The sequence below is a fragment of the Polyodon spathula genome, chromosome 17 (assembly GCF_017654505.1).
Source record: "Polyodon spathula isolate WHYD16114869_AA chromosome 17, ASM1765450v1, whole genome shotgun sequence".
NCBI classification, from domain to species: domain Eukaryota; kingdom Metazoa; phylum Chordata; class Actinopteri; order Acipenseriformes; family Polyodontidae; genus Polyodon; species Polyodon spathula.
The window spans coordinates 21926233-21945043 of record NC_054550.1 but is presented as its reverse complement, the minus strand read 5'-3'; the positions used below and the strand labels follow the sequence as shown (position 1 = coordinate 21945043).

At 35.7% G+C, this 18811-nt stretch overlaps 3 protein-coding genes across 4 annotated transcripts in view; 1 reads left to right on the top strand and 2 right to left on the bottom strand.

Moving 5' to 3' along the window:
* The window catches only part of LOC121329844 (RNA polymerase-associated protein RTF1 homolog), a 33307-nt gene extending 26849 nt beyond the window's left edge, over nt 1-6458 (bottom strand). Inside the window, exon 1 of the mRNA XM_041275755.1 lies at nt 6286-6458. Within this exon, the coding sequence (XP_041131689.1) occupies nt 6286-6363 (78 nt within the window). The 5' untranslated portion in view covers nt 6364-6458. The remainder of the gene's footprint in view (nt 1-6285) is intronic.
* A 115-nt stretch (nt 6459-6573) lies between these two features.
* Nucleotides 6574-9341, top strand: LOC121329846 (complex I intermediate-associated protein 30, mitochondrial-like). 2 transcript variants are annotated; one of them, XR_005951816.1, is made up of 3 exons: nt 6574-7035; nt 7652-7697; nt 8906-9340. XR_005951816.1 is itself a non-coding variant. In XM_041275757.1 (3 exons), the coding sequence occupies exons 1-3, from the start codon at nt 6934-6936 to the stop codon at nt 9077-9079; spliced, it is 336 nt and encodes a 111-aa protein (XP_041131691.1). In that variant the 5' UTR covers nt 6574-6933; the 3' UTR covers nt 9080-9341. The 2 variants fall into 2 exon arrangements, 1 of the variants encoding a protein (XP_041131691.1); XM_041275757.1 differs by having other exon boundaries at nt 7638-7697; nt 8906-9341.
* Nucleotides 9342-10450: 1109 nt separating this feature from the next.
* Nucleotides 10451-18768, bottom strand: LOC121329845 (nucleolar and spindle-associated protein 1-like). The gene is made up of 12 exons (XM_041275756.1): nt 18596-18768; nt 16371-16442; nt 15768-15974; nt 14800-14989; nt 14493-14582; nt 13957-14069; nt 13587-13652; nt 13316-13491; nt 12812-12963; nt 12588-12707; nt 12305-12419; nt 10451-10993 (listed from the first exon to the last, which is right to left on the bottom strand). The coding sequence occupies exons 1-12, from the start codon at nt 18674-18676 to the stop codon at nt 10906-10908; spliced, it is 1470 nt and encodes a 489-aa protein (XP_041131690.1). The 5' UTR covers nt 18677-18768; the 3' UTR covers nt 10451-10905.
* Between the last annotated feature and the right edge of the window lie 43 nt (nt 18769-18811).

The window sequence follows — 18811 nt, the reverse complement described above, 5'->3', positions numbered from 1 at the left end:
CAGTATTTAAATCGTATAATGAAGGCCATATAGCGAGGATGTAAACAGTATATCTACACTTGGCTGACAAAAAAAAGCGATGTTAACATGCTACGTTTATACACACACAATAAGGGCTACAAAAAGGTTGTTTTTCTTTTATGGGTTGGGAAATAACGTTAATGATTTAACAAAGGTAACAAGATAACAAAATGTGATCTTGGTGAGCAGAGTACAGTAGCTTGTAATGAAAGTTTTGTTTAAAAAAATCATATCCAACAAATTAAATGTATATATTTTTGTCTGTCGTAGTGTCCATTTTACCATTCGTTTCACTGGAGCAGAAAGTCATGTGACATACACCACTGCGCTTACTGGATAGGATTGCTAGAGTTTCCAGGAGCGTTGTCAGGGGTGTTACATGGGGCAATCCTTGCGGTATTTGGTCTCAAGCAGTAAAATTGCTAATAGTAAACTGACTAGACAGTTGCTGCTAGAGCTGCTGCCCCGCTTTTGAGATCAATTATTATTAATAAAAAATAATAATCGAGAATTATATTCATTCTCCTGTGATACTAGTAAAATTCCAAACTTTTGAGACTTTCATAATGGAGACATGGTTTTTCAAGCATTTTCCAGCCCTGGAAATCAGTTTGGCTTTTTTTCCATACTTTTTCTATATTTAAAGTATTTCTGGCATAGGACTGATTCTGCTAGTACTAAAAACGCAGCCAACATATGCAATTCAATACTGAAAAATTTTAAAAAAAAGTTAAGCATTATATTTAATGCTACATTTCTAAAACAAAACGGGCCACTAATGTAGATGCCTTCCCCTTCCATGCTACTAGAACAGAATTCTGTTTAAGCGTATTCAAGCCAAAGGTCTCAGTCAAAATAACATCCCAGTGCACCTTAAATAAGAACATAGCGAGACATTTTACTAGTGAGAGGAGGCCATTCGGCCCATCATGCTCATTTGGTTGATAAAAATCTCACAAAAGAAAGTAAATTAGACAAAAGACTACCACTCTGGCAACTGTAGTAAACTGCAAGTGCTTTTTTATTGATTTCATGCTAAACCTGCAGCCGTCTGCATTGAAGGACTTTTGCAGTGTGACTCGGAAGCTTCTAAAGGTCCAGTGCTTTCCTCCGCAGGTGAAAGTGTCACATTAAATCTGTAGGGAAACTGATATGCTAGCAATGAAGCCTGTATTCATCCTGATCTTTCCACCGCTAATGCATATTTAAATTCAAAACACAGGAGTTTCACAGCTATCACATTACACAAACATAAAATACTGACTACCACAAAATCCAAACATAAAAACATCGCTAACATTTCACATGCAATAGTTTTAATGTCACATGTCTGCAAGGTATATTGTTGGAGCTTACAGCAAATGCACTTTAATGACAAAACAAACAAGCATCAATGAATTTCACCTCGAGCAGCTTCTACCGCATTCCTGTTTTATTTGTTGTCTTTGCTGTGTCTTTTTTTATACACGTAATATGCACTGGGGATTGACTTGAACAAAAATAACTGAAGAAACTATAACAAAAGAAAAAGGTAAACTTCAGCAAAGACATCGGGTGGCGATTTGGAAGATGCTTCAACAAATTGGTGGCGTTTCCTCCCTTGTTTTTCACTTCTATAAAACATTTGACATTTTGGCTGTCCGCCTTCAACCAGATTGCCATTGTCATCTGCCTGAAATTCTAAACAGTTCCACACCAAGCTTTGTCGGCACTTGTCAGGCCTGCTTCAGTAATTTAAATTTTCCCAGAACGCGCAGGGTAGTTGGTCACTTCCGCTAATCAGAATACAGTTTATATAGTTTTTAAAAGCACAGTTCTATGTTAAAAACTAAAAAAAAAAAATTAAAAAAAAAAAAAACCTATTGAAAAATCCCAATACTTTGATATTATTTTACCCCGATGTTAGGTATCACAGGATTTTGGTATCATGATACACCATATGTATCGATATACCGCGGAACACATGTATACTAATAAATATTAAAATGGCAGACTATAGCATGTTTTGCATTTAACATTTCAGCACACCCCTATTCATTAAATCAACAGATGCATGTGTTAAACAGAAATGGGTGTTATTGTGAAAAAGAACAAAGCATCCCTGGCTGCATAATCTAAGTGGAATAGTGCTCTGTTGAACATGTTTTTTTTTGTTTTTTTGTTTTTTTTAATGTTAGATTACACTTTCAAAATTTAAACTTTTCTTCAAATATAATTTAATTTTGAATTAGTAAAGTTTTGAACAAAGTACAGTTTTTGTACCATATTACTGTAAGAGATCTCAGAAGTAAAATAAACCCTTCCACGCACTGAATGAGTTCAACGTACAGAGCTTTCACCCATCCGCTCCAGTGAACAAATCTACCCGTTTGAGGTCTGACTGACATTGCGTGACTTTCGGCTTGTGTATCAGGACAAATATCCACCGACACTATAGCGTATTATACCTTTCTACACAGCTGAGAGTTTGAACATTATTGAGAAAAAAACGTTTTCACTCTGATGAATATACCCTACAATTACCTAGTTTGAATGTAACAAAAGTTATAAAATGTACTCCAATTATTGTTTAGAAATGTCTCCATAAGTGTAATTTAAAAATGCCCTGCACCTGCTGTAAAAAGTTCAGTGGTAGCCACAACCCTCAGGAACTGGGATCAGAAAGAATTTAATAAATTCCACGTCTGTTTCACACCAAATTGTTTGACAGGCGAGTAATGTGAAGAAGTACACCATAAGATAGATCTGTCAACTCATTAACATTTTCATTTAAAACAGTGAAAATAATTCTTTTAGGGTCAGTAAGCATTCTTGGTTATGTAAAGCAATTTAGTATGCTCTCCGGTAATGCTGAGCTTTAAAATCATGGTATATACAGTAATCAAAACTGAAACCTAAGATACTGAAATGCTGCACCTCATAATAAAAATGTATCTCTATTGGCCTGGGGCTGTAGTGATCGGAGAGTCACCCATGACATTTATCCTATCAATATTTCACTACAGTTAATATTTTGTTAATTTAATTTTGGGGTTTATAAAACATTTTGGACTATTTAGAATGATTTCTTGCAAGCTTGTACTTGTGATTGCTGAATCTCCTAATAGGGGGAAAAAAAAAGTTGTCTAGCTTTGTCTACCTAACTTTACTTTCATTTTGAAAGTATGTAAAATCATCCCGGATTGGTTGTTGGAGCCTTTGGAGATGTCAGTCATTTGGCAAGCAACAACTGGTTGTTTAAAATGGCTTAAAATGGGCATCCAACGTCACCATTACAGCATCATTCATATATGAACGATTTCTAGCAGTGCCACCGTCGAAGGGTTAAGCAATGATGCATGAGATGGTTATTTTCTACAGTAAACCACCTGTAATGGAAAGGGATACTGCAGACAAACATGTGAACTTTTCATTGAGAGCTTGGATGCATCTGTGAGCAAGTCAGTTTATTTGTATTAAGGTAGCTTGATTTACAGCACATGTATTTAAATTAGTTTAGGTCCTGATTTCTAGCTTTATATCTAAATCTAGGTGACACTTTAAAATTAGAGGTGTTCCCTCACCAGAAACTATTTTAAAAATACTGCCACACATTGTCACTTTGAGCCAACATGCTGATTAAATTGCCATTTCAAAACATGATGAGTTGCAGCTGTATTCAGACATGATTTACCACTTACAACTGACCACAGCAATAATAGGGGGGGCCAGGAAAATAGTAAATAAAGTTGAATGTCTGGGGATACATTATTTTATTATTTCTATATTGTGTATAATACATTTGTATAACTGATGCAATAACATTGTACTGAGCTTGTTTATCAAAACAACCTGTGTAATAACGGTACGTCCGATTCCCTTGGCTGCACAAATGTAGTTTGCTTTCTAGGTTTTAAACTAATTTCGGTTTCACCAAACAACAACTTGACATCAAAAACAACTGAAATAGCTTATAGGAGGCTGTGTAGTCCAGTGGTTAAAAAAACAGGCTTATAACCAGGAGGTCCCCAGTTCAAGCCCTAGCTCAGTCACCGATTCACTGTTTGACCCTAAGCAAGTCGCTTAACCTCCTGGTGCGCCGTCTTTCAGGTGAGACGTTGTTGTAAGTGACTCTACAGCTGATGCATAGTTCACAACACCCTAGTCTTGTATCTTGTAAAGCGCTTTGTGATGGAGGTCCACTATGAAAAGTGCTACATAAAAATTATTATTATTATTAGCTGATAAAGCCAAACTAATCATTATCAACTTGCACCCCTAATCTTTTTTTAGAACAGACAATGGAAATTAGTTAAGAAAATCATAAGAATACAAATGCGTACCAATCATTAATGACAATTTGGTGTACTGTCTTTATAAAGCAGACACAATGTCACATGATTTCAATATGGCAGCAGGTCATGGGTTAATGCCATGGTCACCAACTAATTTAGCATACATATTTATGTAACTGTAAATATGCCATTACTACCTTGGATAATTTCAGATATGAGGCTATCCTTGTAGCACTGACATCCTTGCAAAAAGTCACAGGTTTGCCCCAAACACGGCACCCATCAGGTAACATGTCAAAGTGATGGGTGCTGTTGGATTTTGCCCAAATAGCTTCCATAACACTGATTGTATGAACTTGTTGCTGAAAAGGCAGAAGATTTTCAAATCCATACACTCTTCTACAAAGACACTTAATTATTAAATAGAGAGGACCTAGTTAAAATTAGGTCACAGACCAACAGCAAACTAGGCTAAACACACTACATACATATTGTTAGATACCAAAATGGTAAAAACATTGAAGTTCTAATCATTCAATAAGAAAGCAACCATGCAATTAAGTATGCTGTAGTGTACAGTGGAAAACCATGGGAGCCAATGATGAGCACAATGCACCGAGGAGACTGCACTCTGAATATTGCATTCAATTCTCATCCCTGAAGTACAATATAGGACCTTGCATCCAGCAAAGATTAACAAGAGTAGACTACCACCAGGACTAAATGATATGCATTTTGAAGTTTTTAAAAATCCAGTTTGAATACAGTATTTGCATTACATAAATCAATCCAAAACAAACAAGACTCAGTGCTGTTAACAAATAAAGCAGCTCGCATTTTCCCTTTGACACCGCTGTTTAGAAAACTTTTAATGTAAAAAAAATATATATACACACGTCACTTAAAGGATTTTAACTTTAAAAAGGCATGGCCACAGCTTTACACAGTATCAGTTACTACCATACTGAAAACAAATTGCATAATGCAGATTTAATATTTGAAGTCACTATACAAGGGCAATTTGTGAAAGTATTCCTGAGCTATTTCTAGTTTTAAAACTTTTTTTTTGGCGAAATGCAGGTTTAGTACTGCTTGCACTACTATAGAAAATGTATCAAACTTCATCACGGGTACCAACATAACTATTTCAAATTACATAAATACACGTATTTGTGGAGATAAACATTCTTCTGTCAAAAAAAAAAAAAAAAGACCCTCACAAAACAAATACGGCAGGTTCACCACAGGTAAACCCATTATTCAATATTCGGGTGTACTATAACTTCAACTTTTAATCACCATCTGAATATTGATGTGTCACTTCAGGTAATAGAAACTGCACAGACACATCGACATATATTTCTTTAAGTATCCGCTTACCCTCATTAGTGTTCCCGGTTAAACAAAACTAAAAAGTAATTTTATTTATATGTTACAACGAATGTTGTTGCAGCTACTGAATGTGTGCCTGTAACTCGTGGGAAAGTGGGGCAGTATTACATGCCACTCAATTTTGGATACTATCGCTATCATTATGTACGGTAAAGGAACTAGAAACATGTTATTCATTGCAAAAACAAAGTTATAAAATCATATATCAAGTGAATATGATAATATTAAAACGCGCCACTCTACAATCTGTAAATAGAATGCCATCACACAAGATAGGGCTACTCAGGGGTAGATTGATTTTATTGTATTGTTTATGTAACATGCACACCTAAATACTGTTGCTTTTACTCCAAAAACATAAATATTTATATAGTTCACCTTTTTAATACTGTAGAATAAACCGGAGGAAAGGCGTGCAGTGCAGCCTTTTGGTCGCTTTATACCACATACACCTTGCTTGTAAATGCACCCTCTCCCGACCAAAAAGCACAAGCCAAACCCGAGGCTTTTTGGGACGGCCTGTTGTAGCGCGGTTTGCTTTGCAGGCTAAAATAAATGCTTCAAAAAATAATTATTGTAAACCACTAAATTCCTTTACCTGGTCAAGATTGTCGTCGCTTGCGCTGTCTTCAGAGTCAGAATCAATAACAACTCGTCCTTTCCGTTTCTTCGCCATGATTCGTTGTAGAGCGTACAGGCTGCCTGAATGAATTCAGATAGATCCAAGCCTTTTTACAGCTGCCCTTACACTCCACACAAAGGCGCTGTGGTATACCCCGAGCCTGCTTACTCAGCTACGTACACTTCGCGCCAGCGTCGTTAAATTACTTTAGATGACGTCACGGGTTTTCTTCCTCCAGGCTGAAGTCATAACAAGCCAAAGTTGCTGTACTGAATGCGTTAAAAAAACAATTGAAAACAATATATTTTATTGCTGCCTGGCGTCATATATTCGCGTTTTTATTTCAAACAGCGAAAAATAAAACCATAGCCATAGATTTAAAATGAGAACATTGGATAGTACCTATTTTTTTGTATTTAAGCCTGACGTTGGGAAGTTTCAAATTGAAGACGAGTACATGTAACTATACGGTAACTTGGAGATGACTCGTAAATCAACAGTCTAGCAACAGACTCCTTGCACTGCTCGTTGCAGTGGGGTGAATATTTAGAGTGCTCCATTTTCCATTCGTACTGAATAACATGACGGAACACTTAAAAAATTTCAGGAGACGGGCCACCCTGGATGATCAGCATTCCAGCTGAAACATATTTCTCTCATCAGAAGGACGACATATTCAACTATTTCCTCTTTACTCGGGGTGGACCCTACTGGCAAGATGTAAAGGTATGGGATACCAGATATTTAATATATCCACAGCTGGATTTACAGTTAAATATGGCTCATATTGCCTCCATATTCATAGCCATGTGACTTAAATTGAGTATATAGATTAATACTTTGAGTTATTGGGATCTAATGAAGTAATCTAAACATCACCACTATTTAAGTATTGAAATATAACCAAATATGGCATTTGACTTGACTGCAGCGTTTACAAGAAATACATTCCGTTACCTTTGCTGTGTCCCATGTTGACATTTTTCAATTACACATGATGGGCCATAAATCAACTGGGGAACATATTCCCAACATTTACTGTACAGAATTCACCAGGAGAAAAATAATTTATCTTCTAAACATCACAGTGCATCAAGATCACCCTCCCTCCTACAACAATGCTGGTTTTCTGTTCCCACAATACACCACTCACTTCAATCAGAGCACCAGCATTGTTGCAGGAGGGAACATGATCTGCCTACACTGCAGTGTTGACCCCACTGGCATGTGTATTGACAAATGTTTGACCCAACCACTTTAATTTAATTTAGTTTCTGTTCATTTCTTTTAATATTTTTTATATTCAATTTTGTATTAAATTTTCAAAGTTCTTTCTTTCTAGCCGTGGGAGAATACAAGACAGCCAGCATCCTCTCTGGTTAGACAAGGTAAACCATATATGTTTTTGGGTAATGGACTAGAGTAGTATAGACAGTAGAACTCACCCACAAGACTCCTGGAGGAGACAGCACAAAGACATATAAATGATAATAACAAATATGCCCAGGTATAATTTAAGGCTCCTATTTCAAAGCAGTCTGAGCCATTCCATCTTCTCTAAACCTCTATCATATGCTGCTGGCCTTCTATGACCTAGGATTGCATTTTGGTATTATACATAAAACCGGTTTATTGAAGATTTTTAACCTGTATGTTTTGAGGACTCTTTGTGTGTATGCATTGTTTTTCTTAATAAAAGTAACCAGAAAAGTTTGAAAGAAACATGTTTTGGAACACAAAACTTTTTTGGGGGCACTGAAATGCAGTATATGTTTTGGTTTTTTTTTTTTTTTTTTTGTTAAAATTACCTTTGTACTATAATTTAAAATGTTTCTAGAATCCTGGCTGTATAATAAATAAATACTGTATTTACTAGTAGCTAAAAGTAATACATAATATTGTATTTACCACCAGCTAAAAGTTTATTTAGCAGACACAAGACCATAAAAAGGTCAGAAAAAAAAAAATATTACCTGCTTATCTGAAGCTCTGTATAGAAGCTAAACAAGCCTCATCAGAAGTGAAGCAAACTACCCAATGTTGTCAACTCATTTATGCACAGAAGCAGAATGTTTAATTATTCTGAGATTTGTTTTACTTCACTTACTGCTGAACTCCTGTGACACCATAAAAAGGTTTTTAATGATAAATTTTTGACCCTGCATAAAATCCAAATGCAATGCTAACTGGCTACAACCAACAGTGAAGCTACCAGATGTTTTTGGACCAAACTGGACATGTCATATTTGAAAATGTGTAGCCTCGTATTGCGATGTGTCTCTCCATCTCTCTGCACTAACTTGCTGTGGTATGTGCAAGTTAAGTTTTTGTAACTTGAAAGGCTGGTTTTTACCTCTTTTAAATTACTAAAATACACCTTCTGTTGATCAGTTTTATGTCACGAATGAGGAGGATGGACCAAGTTGCATAGGTGTATAAAATGTCATAGTACAGCGACGGTAACAGGAGTTCGATTTTAAATGGAAATAGTAACTAGAGCCATAGATCCTGCTTTCTTTTGATTGTGAACATCGCACAGAAATTAAAATATAAACTACATGTTTTTTATGGAGTGGGTTTTGAACTCTCTTTCCAGATCAACACTATTGGCTTTACCCTGGGTGACAAAGCTAATGGGCCATTTCAGCTGGAGATTGACTTCATTGCTGTGTGCAACAATCAGGCACACACAGTGGAATTTGCTTATGAGAAGCACAAGAAGAATCTGGAAGTCTACTTTTCATACTGGCTGAGCTTTGGGAAGATATGAATGTAAAAGTATTGAAATATACTCGATATGAACAGACCAGCTGCAAGTGTATTGGTTTTCAGAACAGGTCTCTACAAGGAGCACTTCCAGAGGGGCAGAATCGAATACATTGATGTTTAGTTAGAAGTGTTTATACATTTACAAGAAAACTCTCTTTCTCTCTCTCTCTCTATATATATACTGTGAATATTTGATTACATTGGCTGAATTTCATAAAACCTGTGTAAACTGTAGTACATCAACATTAAAAAAAACATTAAACTACTATATATATATTCTTTTTTAAGCTTCATAAGCACACCTCTGAATCCGACTTCATTGAGTCCATTTTGAAATAATTCTTCACATTGGTGTTGCAAAATAAGAAACAATGAACAAATAAAATACTGTTGTTGATATGATACAGATTGTTAAGGGTCTTCAGAATCGATGGCAATGCAAGAACTTTTCTCCCATATCATTCTAGATGCCTGGATAATGAAATCGTTTAGCACAATTACATTTTAAATTTCAGAATGACAAAAGAGAAGATGGAGAGTGGAGGCTGTAACTTGATTGCACCGTTGATTGATACCAGATCAGATTGTATATTGCATTATATAACCTCATCATAACCACCTTTGATTTATACTCTACACCTCTGACTAAACGCAAGCATTCGGTTTTCTTTTGATTGCTGACATTAAGTTTCACAACAACCAAGGGCTTTCTCTTGGCGAGTCTGTTCTAGTCAATACCTCATTTGGTATTTGTATCTTACATATTTATAACCAGCACGTAACACTAGTTGTTGACATTCAATTTCATTTGCCACGTCTGCCGTGTTCTAGATGCACTCTAAATCCTTTTAGATTTCCTGGTAGGCCGAAAACACCACCTGCAAACTTGACAAGCTTGCTCATTCTCCACCCCACCCCCCCGTCCCAAAAAAAATCATCATCATCATCAACAATGTAGATGGTGGTTCAAGCATAGCACCCCACAGTATATGGACCCAACCAGGAGTTTCTCTTCTTTTGAGTACCCTGTGATTTAATCAGTTCTATTTCCACTTACATGTACTTGTTTCCAACTTCACAATTAGTTTTCCATGCGGCACTTTGTCAAAAACCTTTTGAAGTCCAAATATAATGTTTGATCATTAAACTTTTTAATCCATCCATTTTTATATGTTGCAATGTTTCCAGATAATGTTACATTTTTGGGAAAAGGGATTTTACACTTTCCTTTGTAGGTCTGTATACAATCACAATTCAAATTAATGGAGTATAAAGCTGGGTTAGTAGCACTGGGGCATTTGTTACCCATTTTCCCACCTCATTTGCTTACTAAATATCATGGTTTCCTTTAGAGATAACCAACCACTGCAAATATATGCAACTTATTTTAATGTCGTCTTACAAGTGCAGCTATACCCAAAAATGTATCAAATTTCATTACATTTACGTAGGATACACAGTTCACTTTACCTACAATACTCACGCACATGTCTAGTTTTATACCATTTCAATTAAATCCACAACAGGTAGGAATTAGATGAAAGACAACCTTGTCTAAACACACAAATACAGTCATAGATAAAAAGTTGTTTTTTTTTTTGTACAAAACTTTTTTTTTTTTTTTTAATAAAGTCTTGACTTTAAAACAAATTACATTTAAAGTACAAAATGCAAGACAAGACTCAAAAGCAGTACTATTTACAAGTCTCAAAATTAAGTAAAAGACTAACAATTACACCAGCAAGTTTGGTGTGGAACCAACTGGTAAGTCAGCTAAAAAGCAGATGAAATGTTATCCAGAATTGTCCATTAGTTTTTAGAGTTATTTTAGTTCATGGCCAGGCCTCTTCGGGCACGAAGAATTTTATCTTTCTTCTGCTTTCTGTCCTTAAAATGCTTTTCTCGTCTCTCTCCCCTGGGGGTAAAAAATTATATAAGTGATTCTCTATACATATGTAAAAATGTGTGACATATCTAATGCGAACACTGCTTCTGTAATAAATACATTCCAAAAGTTTTTTAACCCAATGTAAGGAAATGAAAGACAATTATGGTAAGCCACCATTTCCTCTTTAGTTTTATGTTGTTAGATTTTTTTGTAGCGGACCAAAAAGTGTGTGACAGCTAATTAGTATAATATATCATGAAACTAGGCTTAATACCATTCCCATCTGTTCAGATTTTAACCGACTGCGCTTGATACAGAAACCAGTCAAATTGAAGTCACAAGTGACATTTAACTGTATTGTGTGGCTAATCAAAAGATTGCAACTTATTATTTTATTCATTTGGCACGGTGTCAAATTTTATATGGCTAGAGCTAACCACATGTAATTATTTACTTAAAACATAGACCTTGCTGCTTTTACTCAAACACAAACAAATAAGACCAAAACTCAAGTTTAAAAGAAAAAAAAAACTAAAAAAAAACTCAAGCCTGCTCTGCTGAAGCAGTGAGGCTAACCTCACAAGAGTTATATTAAATTAAAACAGTTAAACCTTACCTTGCATGCAAAAGACCATTGATAAGGCACTATCCAATCCAATGCCCCTCACACAAACAAAGTTGGGATGGGCATTTTAAACATTTACAACTTATAAACTCTAAAAGAAGTGGTTAAACGTTGAATAATATGCAAGACATAACTAGTCACTTGACAAATTTCACCAAATGCATATTTTATTTTTGTGTTCATTTATCATCATATAAAGCAGTGCGTCACGTATCCAGCTGCTGTTGTGCCACAGTAACGGGATATTATAAATGGGAAGGGGTTTGGCAATTGCCTCCAATTTTTTTTTTTTTTTTTTTAATGAGTCTATGGATTTTTTATTATTTTCATGGCGGACAGCCACTATAAAATAGTTACCTTTATTAAAAATGTGCACAGGTGAATCTACCAGTGCCCTAATTTCAGTATATACTTTGGTGTGTGCATGTGTGTGTTTTTTTTTTTTTTTTTTTTTTGTTTTTTTTAAACTTTGTAGATAAGTCTTTGCAAATGTTAAAACATTATTTGCTTATTTAGGGGTTCTTTGCTTGGGGAACACTAACCAGGGCTGCTGTCAGTATACATAATAATGTAATATAAAGAGTGTGTGTGTGTAGATATGGTTTAAATGCCGTTACCTACATAGTATTGAAACATTCATAAAATCTACCAAAATCACATCCCTAAAAAAAGCAAACAAATCAATCCACACTGTCCTTTACTTAACTACTCACCTTGTTTGGATGGGGTGCTGTTTGTAATTTTTCTGGTGTGAACACACACTTGAATTCAGAGGTTTGTTCAGTACCGCTTTGTTTTCTTTCGTAGCTTCCACAGGCTTAAGTTTGCCTTTATCAGAGAAAAATAAAGGCAACAGTTATGTCAACATTTAAAAAACACAATTCAACATACAATCTATAGTACTGATGTAAAAGTTTACTAGAATTAACAACATGTTACAGAGAAACTGATTTACAGTTTACCATGGCTCATTCCACCCCAGTTCTCCCAATATACCTTTGTGAGGCTGATAGGCAAGTGGTCGCGCAAGACTGGCCTTCAAGTCAAACACAGTATTCTTTTTGTTCGTCCTTGGTGTACCAGCTGTTGCTCCTTCAAACTTGAATGGTGTAGCCAAAAAAAAAAAAAAAAAAAGTTAAAATAATGGGTAAATTGTTCTGCAAATGACTCAATAGAAAAATGTACACTTTTCAGTCATTATAGAGTGCTGACTTAATCACCTGGCAATTTGCTACTTGGCTTGTCAATGCTTGGCTTCACCCTTTTCGACTGTCCTGTTGGAGTTTTAGTAATCTCAGTATATTGGGACATCCGGGATGGGGTCCTCACAAGAGAGCGCTTGTGATCATTATCTTTTGTTGCCTCAGCAAATCTTAAAAGAAACCACACTCAAAGAATACTTTTAAATTCTGTGCAAAATTAAAACTTAAATGAACAGCTAAACATTTTGTTGTAATAAACTAAAGTAAAGCATTTAAATGGAATGCTGCAGAGCAATAGGCAAGTTTACCCAATTTCTCTCTCTAAAACATTGCCTCTTTTAAATGTTTGTCGGTATAATATACTTGGACACTCACGAAACACTGAAAGCTAGTGAACAAACCGTAAAGCTCTTAAACCCAGCCATAGTAAATAACCATTCTGACAACCAAACGGAAATCTCATCACTGGACCAATAAAGTACACATTATATAAAGAATGGTTTTAACTTCCGATTTATTTACCTGACGTTAATTTTCCTGGCTGAGAGTATAGTTGGTTTGAAAGTAGATATCACACCCATATTGGGCTTATTGGTAGAAGTACGTGGTGATCTGTGCAGATTATAAGGAGTTGCAGTACGTTTCTTTTCCTGAGTCTTCGGGCTAAACAAGGAGCTGCTTCGGTTTGAAAGGGACTTCTAAAAAAGGAAAATCATTTTGAAAATGCAAATACCTTTCATAACATTTTCAGTTCACCCTGTGACTAACAAACACATTATGTTATCCAATTTACCTTGGAGTTCTGGCCTGGAGTTCTTCTCTCAGATGATTTCAGGATATTTGCCTTCTCAGACGTGATCTAAAATAAAAATACATTTAAAAATCTATTACTCATTTAAAATAAATAAAACCACGTTTAAACAACATTCAATGCAAATGCAGGTACACCTCGAAAACTTAGAAACAAGTAAACAAACATATGACGTTCTCTTTTAAATGCATTTGTTTGGTTGCTGTCCAGATTTTGTACTTGTTTTTTTTTTTATTTAACTAGAGCAAATGCTCAAGTGATGGTTGATTGACAACCAAGCAAATCCAAACATGCATCTGGATTGACAGGGATATTTTGCAGACAGAGAAGAAAAAAGAAAAATAGCACTTACCTTGACTTCTTTCACAGAATGTTTGAAGGCTTCTATTTGCTTGTTCTTCCTCTGAATGTAAGAATCAATGGACTCCAGCTTACTGAAATGTGCTTCATGCAGCTTCTTGAAGTCTGAAGGTGAGGAAAAATGCACTCAGCACAATTATCACACTTATTTTCCACAGTATAACTCAATCTTTGGAAACTATCATAAGTTTAGCATTTGTATTTATTATTATTTAACAAGCATGTCAGTGACATTAATCCCTTGCCATGGCGATAAATTCAAAAGCGGAGCCCTCAACAACATGAAAAAGTAGATTTCATGACCTATCCACTGTATGTACGCACATATAAAAATGTATGTATGAATACAGACAGAGACAGATTCTTTTATATACCCCCAGATTCAGATATGTTTCATCACCATGGTCTACAGTGCTCTACGCTTACATTTCTGTTTTCTTTTTCAAGTTAAAAAATGTAAGAACACACAAATTACTGCTGTGACATAACCCAGGCACTCAGGGAGAGCAGATACATTTGGATTCTTACTTGGAGTTGTTGGCTTCATTATAGTTTTTCTATTTAGAAGCCCTGCAAGTCGAGGAATCTTCCCAGCTGGATGTATTGTCTGACAATTTTCTATAGTAAACATACAAAAATAAACATATACAGTGTATATATATTAAAGATGATATTCCAATATGAAAGGCTCATTGATGGTGTGTAATAGCAGTTACAGTTGATGTTTGTCAACGTTTGCACAAGGGGAAAAAATGTCCTCTGTTTGTTCTCCTGATATTATCTACTGATTGACCTTCTCTGAAATGTATTTAAAAAGATAAAAATCGCTCATTACCTTTTTCGATCACCTGCTCAGCACCAGTCTCTGAAACTGCACATTTTTCTCTCTCATTTTCAGCTGTAACTTTGATGGGTGAGTTTTCTACCAACTCTGCTTCAGTGTCACTAGAAACTGTCTCTATCAGGCAGCGTTTCCTCTTGTTTGGGTTTTGTCCCACAGTCTGCTCCTTTTCTCCAACATTAGCCTAAAGGTTTGGGAAAATAAAATTATGACTAAGGTTATATGTAATTAAACTCACCCCCCCTTCTCAGCACCCACGATCAAACCAACCAACAACCCCCCCACTCCCCGCTAGCACCACCACCCCCCCGTTATATTATTATATTAATTTATTAATTTTTATGATATTATATTTTTTTTTTATATATATTTTGTCCAAATTCTTATCCCACACCTTTAAAAAAAAAAAACTAATTAATAGGGGAGAAGCCCCCTAACTTTCAACCTCCCTTGATCAACGTGAGGGGAACCATCCAACTGTAAAAGCCAATCAGTGGCATCATCTGATATACTGAGTTACCCCCGGCAAATACAGTCCAACCTGCTTTCCATTAGTATTTACACACAAATGGAGCACACGCTTAAGAAGTTACTATACCGGTAACACAATTCATTATGGTACAGTCCTACATAGTTACAATTTCTTGAGGCTTCACTTAATTCAGGCCAACAATTCATTTGTTTAATATTTTATTACTGTACATATTAACAAAGCCCAGCTGTACCATAACTTACATCACATTGCTTTGTTGAAGAGGATTCATATGGTATAAAAACCCTGATCAGTTGTGCTACAATAAACCCTAAAAATCTATATTAAAATATTTGGTAAATTTGTCAGGACTAGTAATCACCTAACCGATTACTCATATTTCCACACCCATCCCAAAACCGTACAAGGACGACAATGTTCCAGAGAAAAAGCAACCAAACAAAAGACCTTACAAAAACCTGCCAGTTACCTTTAATTCATTTTCAGCTTGTTTTTGCAGCACAGTTCTCTCTTCACTATTGTTTTCAGGATTGCTTTCCTTGGTTTTGGCAGCCTGTCTCCCATGTCTACTGCATTTAGTTGCAAATACTGTAGTTTCAGTAGTCTGCTGCTTCTGACTGAGGTATAAACCACCACAATCAGTGGAAGAAGTGGTATCCATATTGATATGTTCTTCCTGTGGGTTAGTGGAGACAAAAAACATCACCAGGTAAGAACTTAATCCAACTATGAAAATGTCACATTAGTATAACAGACAAAGGAGAAAAAAACACGCTGCACTACAGAGTAGGTGTATTGTATAATTATAACTAAGGACAAAATAAATTAAAAAAACTAAACATTTCAGTAGTAAGTAGCCTAGTCTTGACGTTTATACCGACAACAATTATTAAACATCAAATCTACATTTCTTCATAATCAGGGGAATACTGACATTAAGAGAGGCCATCACTACTGTATTGGCTTTTTATGGACTAGCCTTGTAGGTGACAAACAGTTGTGGTCTACCATAACTTGTTAAACATAACCAGAGGATTAGAGTAATGTGACATCTCTCTAATCCTGTTCTCACATGTTCTCTTGAAACCTCATCCTGCTGGGGCTTATGAAAATGCTGCTTCAGAGCTTTCAGAAGCTTTTCAGCCTATGGAGAGAGAGAAAAAAAGTCATGTCAATACAGCACATCACTGTAGGTTCTTAAGTGTTTTTCCAGTTAAAGTAACTACCAAAGACCCAACAACAAAAACTAATGGGCTAAAAGTGTTGTTGCAAGTTTGATACTTCAGCAGTAGAGGCCTGATTATGCTGCATTTGATGTACTGCATTTGTCAAGTGACGCCACCTCTATTTACTAGTGGACATAATACACAATAGATATTTGGATAAAAGTGTCTGCTGATTAATACTACTACTAATTATAATAATAAATCAGCAGTTGTGGACAAACTAACACTATGGCTGGGACAAAGTCCTGCCACAAGGTCAAGTCGCATAAAGTGATCACAGAAACTTGCCTGACATTTAAACCCACTTTATGCAATTGCCAGAAACTATACTGTCTACCAAAATTAATAACACTGATCAAGCACAACGTTTTGACAGCCCACAAGGCCCCGTTACGGAAAATTGTTGATTTGCAAGGTTCATATTTTTTACAAATGACCAACTGGGTTATTTGCCTTACAACATAAAGAAAATGCAACAAAAATCACTCGTCTAAATAAAGGAATGCTTTTTTGCAACTTAGTCTGAATTTTAGTAGGATCGAAAACTCAACACAAGAATCTCAATATTGTTGCCTTGAAACTTGGAAACCGTCTGCTGCTGCCTTCCCCACTGTACGAAACCTTGGTGTACTTCTGAATAGTAACCTCTCCTTTGATGCCCAAATCTCTTCTGTAGTCAAATCCTCCTTCTACTACCTCTGAAACACCTCAAAGGCGCATCCCTACCTTTCCCTCCCAGCTGCAGATACTTTGTCAAGCATTCATCTCCTCTCGACTCACGCCATAAACAGATTGCAGCTGGTTCAAAATGGTCCAAAATGATCCTGCTTGCCCTCAAGGCCCTTCATCACACAGGTCCAGAGTATCTCTCCAACCTCCTGACCCGCTATGTCCCTGCATGTAAGCTGAGGTCCTCTGACTCAGGCTTGCTTGTTATACCCAACAAAGGTGCACCACACTCCGAGTGCGCTCTTAGCTTCATGGCCCAGACTCTCTGGAACTCTCTTCCATTTAGTGTGTGTGGCTCCCAGTCGCTCACTTCAAATAAAATCTCAAGACGCAATTATTCTCTTGCTTTCAATGCTCTTTAGTCTGATATCTGTTACTAGCTGTTGTCTGAATTGCTATTTCAGGTTTTTCACTCCATCTTATTCGTATGATTCTTATGACACACATCCCCAATGTTTAGAATTCAAGTCCTAGTCTTTTATTTAATGTAGTATCTGTATCTAATGTATTTGCATTGTTTTTTCCTGTTTGTATTTAATGTACTATGACCTGTATTTCACTGTATTTAATGTATTATGCGTGGTCCACTATGAAAGGTGCGATATAAAATAAATATTGATTGATTACCGCAACAAATCTATTAAGACCAATCCACATACAAAATATATATAAAATGTTTTAACAAAATAGCATTGGTAATTTATATTGATGCATAGGAGACACTACTTAATTGTTTGTTTGTTTTTTAAAAAAAGCTCACAACATTCACAGTACAAAACAAAATCAGTTCATTAGCTTCCATGTGATGCCACATGATGACAGATTTTTCTTTGACAAATAAAGTCCTGCTTGCCAGGCAGATGGGCAATTTTGCTTGCTTGAAAAAAGTATTAATAAAACCTGATAAATAAATAGTTTCAGAAACAATACAAGACACATAACCCACAATTAATTCATAGCAATATATTATAAACAAGTAAGGAACTATTTAGAAGATGTAATTAAATGAATACAGATATTTTTCAATTGTAAATAGTTACATTGTGTAACTTAATAAGTGCTGCTGATGATGACAGCCGCTGGTTGAACTGACGGTCAAGATAAATTAGAATATAAACAATATGATTGTATTGCTTTTGCTGGAAATTAGAAATGATGTATTGTAAACATCGGCTCTTATCCCCCTCTTCTAATCTAATTCAGCGTATCTGAAATTCCATGTAATTATTTATTAGGTTAACCCATACTGAATTGCACTATTGGACAACTATGAACTGTCTGCATGTCAACAGAATACGATTGGTTTATTATTCATACTCGCAACACTAAATATTTACTGTACCTTCATATTGGCTTTAAGACCAACATCCTTTGCAAGTCGCTGCAATTCCGCGTATTTCAGGGACTCCAAATCCATGTCCATTTTACTAATATTTTTATGTTTGTAATGGAATTTGGCAAACAACAAAACCCCGCTCCTTGTAGTTATTCTGTGAACACTTCACCATCTGAATCTACGCGCCGAGCCGTTACAAAAAAAAAAAAAAATTCAAAAAAA

What these genes read in the sequence shown, in the direction of transcription:
- LOC121329846 (XM_041275757.1), top strand. Translation starts at nt 6,934, where the DNA reads ATGATCAGCATTCCAGCTGAAACATATTTCTCTCATCAGAAGGACGAC. An exon ending in CCTACTGGCAAGATGTAAAG is followed by an intron (nt 7,036 to 7,637) that starts GTATGGGATACC and finishes AAATTTTCAAAG; the next exon opens with TTCTTTCTTTCTAGCCGTGG. An exon ending in ATCCTCTCTGGTTAGACAAG is followed by an intron (nt 7,698 to 8,905) that starts GTAAACCATATA and finishes CTCTCTTTCCAG; the next exon opens with ATCAACACTATTGGCTTTAC.
- LOC121329845 (XM_041275756.1), bottom strand. Translation starts at nt 18,676, where the DNA reads ATGGACATGGATTTGGAGTCCCTGAAATACGCGGAATTGCAGCGACTT. An exon ending in TGAGCAGGTGATCGAAAAAG is followed by an intron (nt 14,583 to 14,799) that starts GTAATGAGCGAT and finishes TGTTTACTATAG; the next exon opens with AAAATTGTCAGACAATACAT. An exon ending in CAGCACCCCATCCAAACAAG is followed by an intron (nt 10,994 to 12,304) that starts GTGAGTAGTTAA and finishes TTTTACCCCCAG; the next exon opens with GGGAGAGAGACGAGAAAAGC.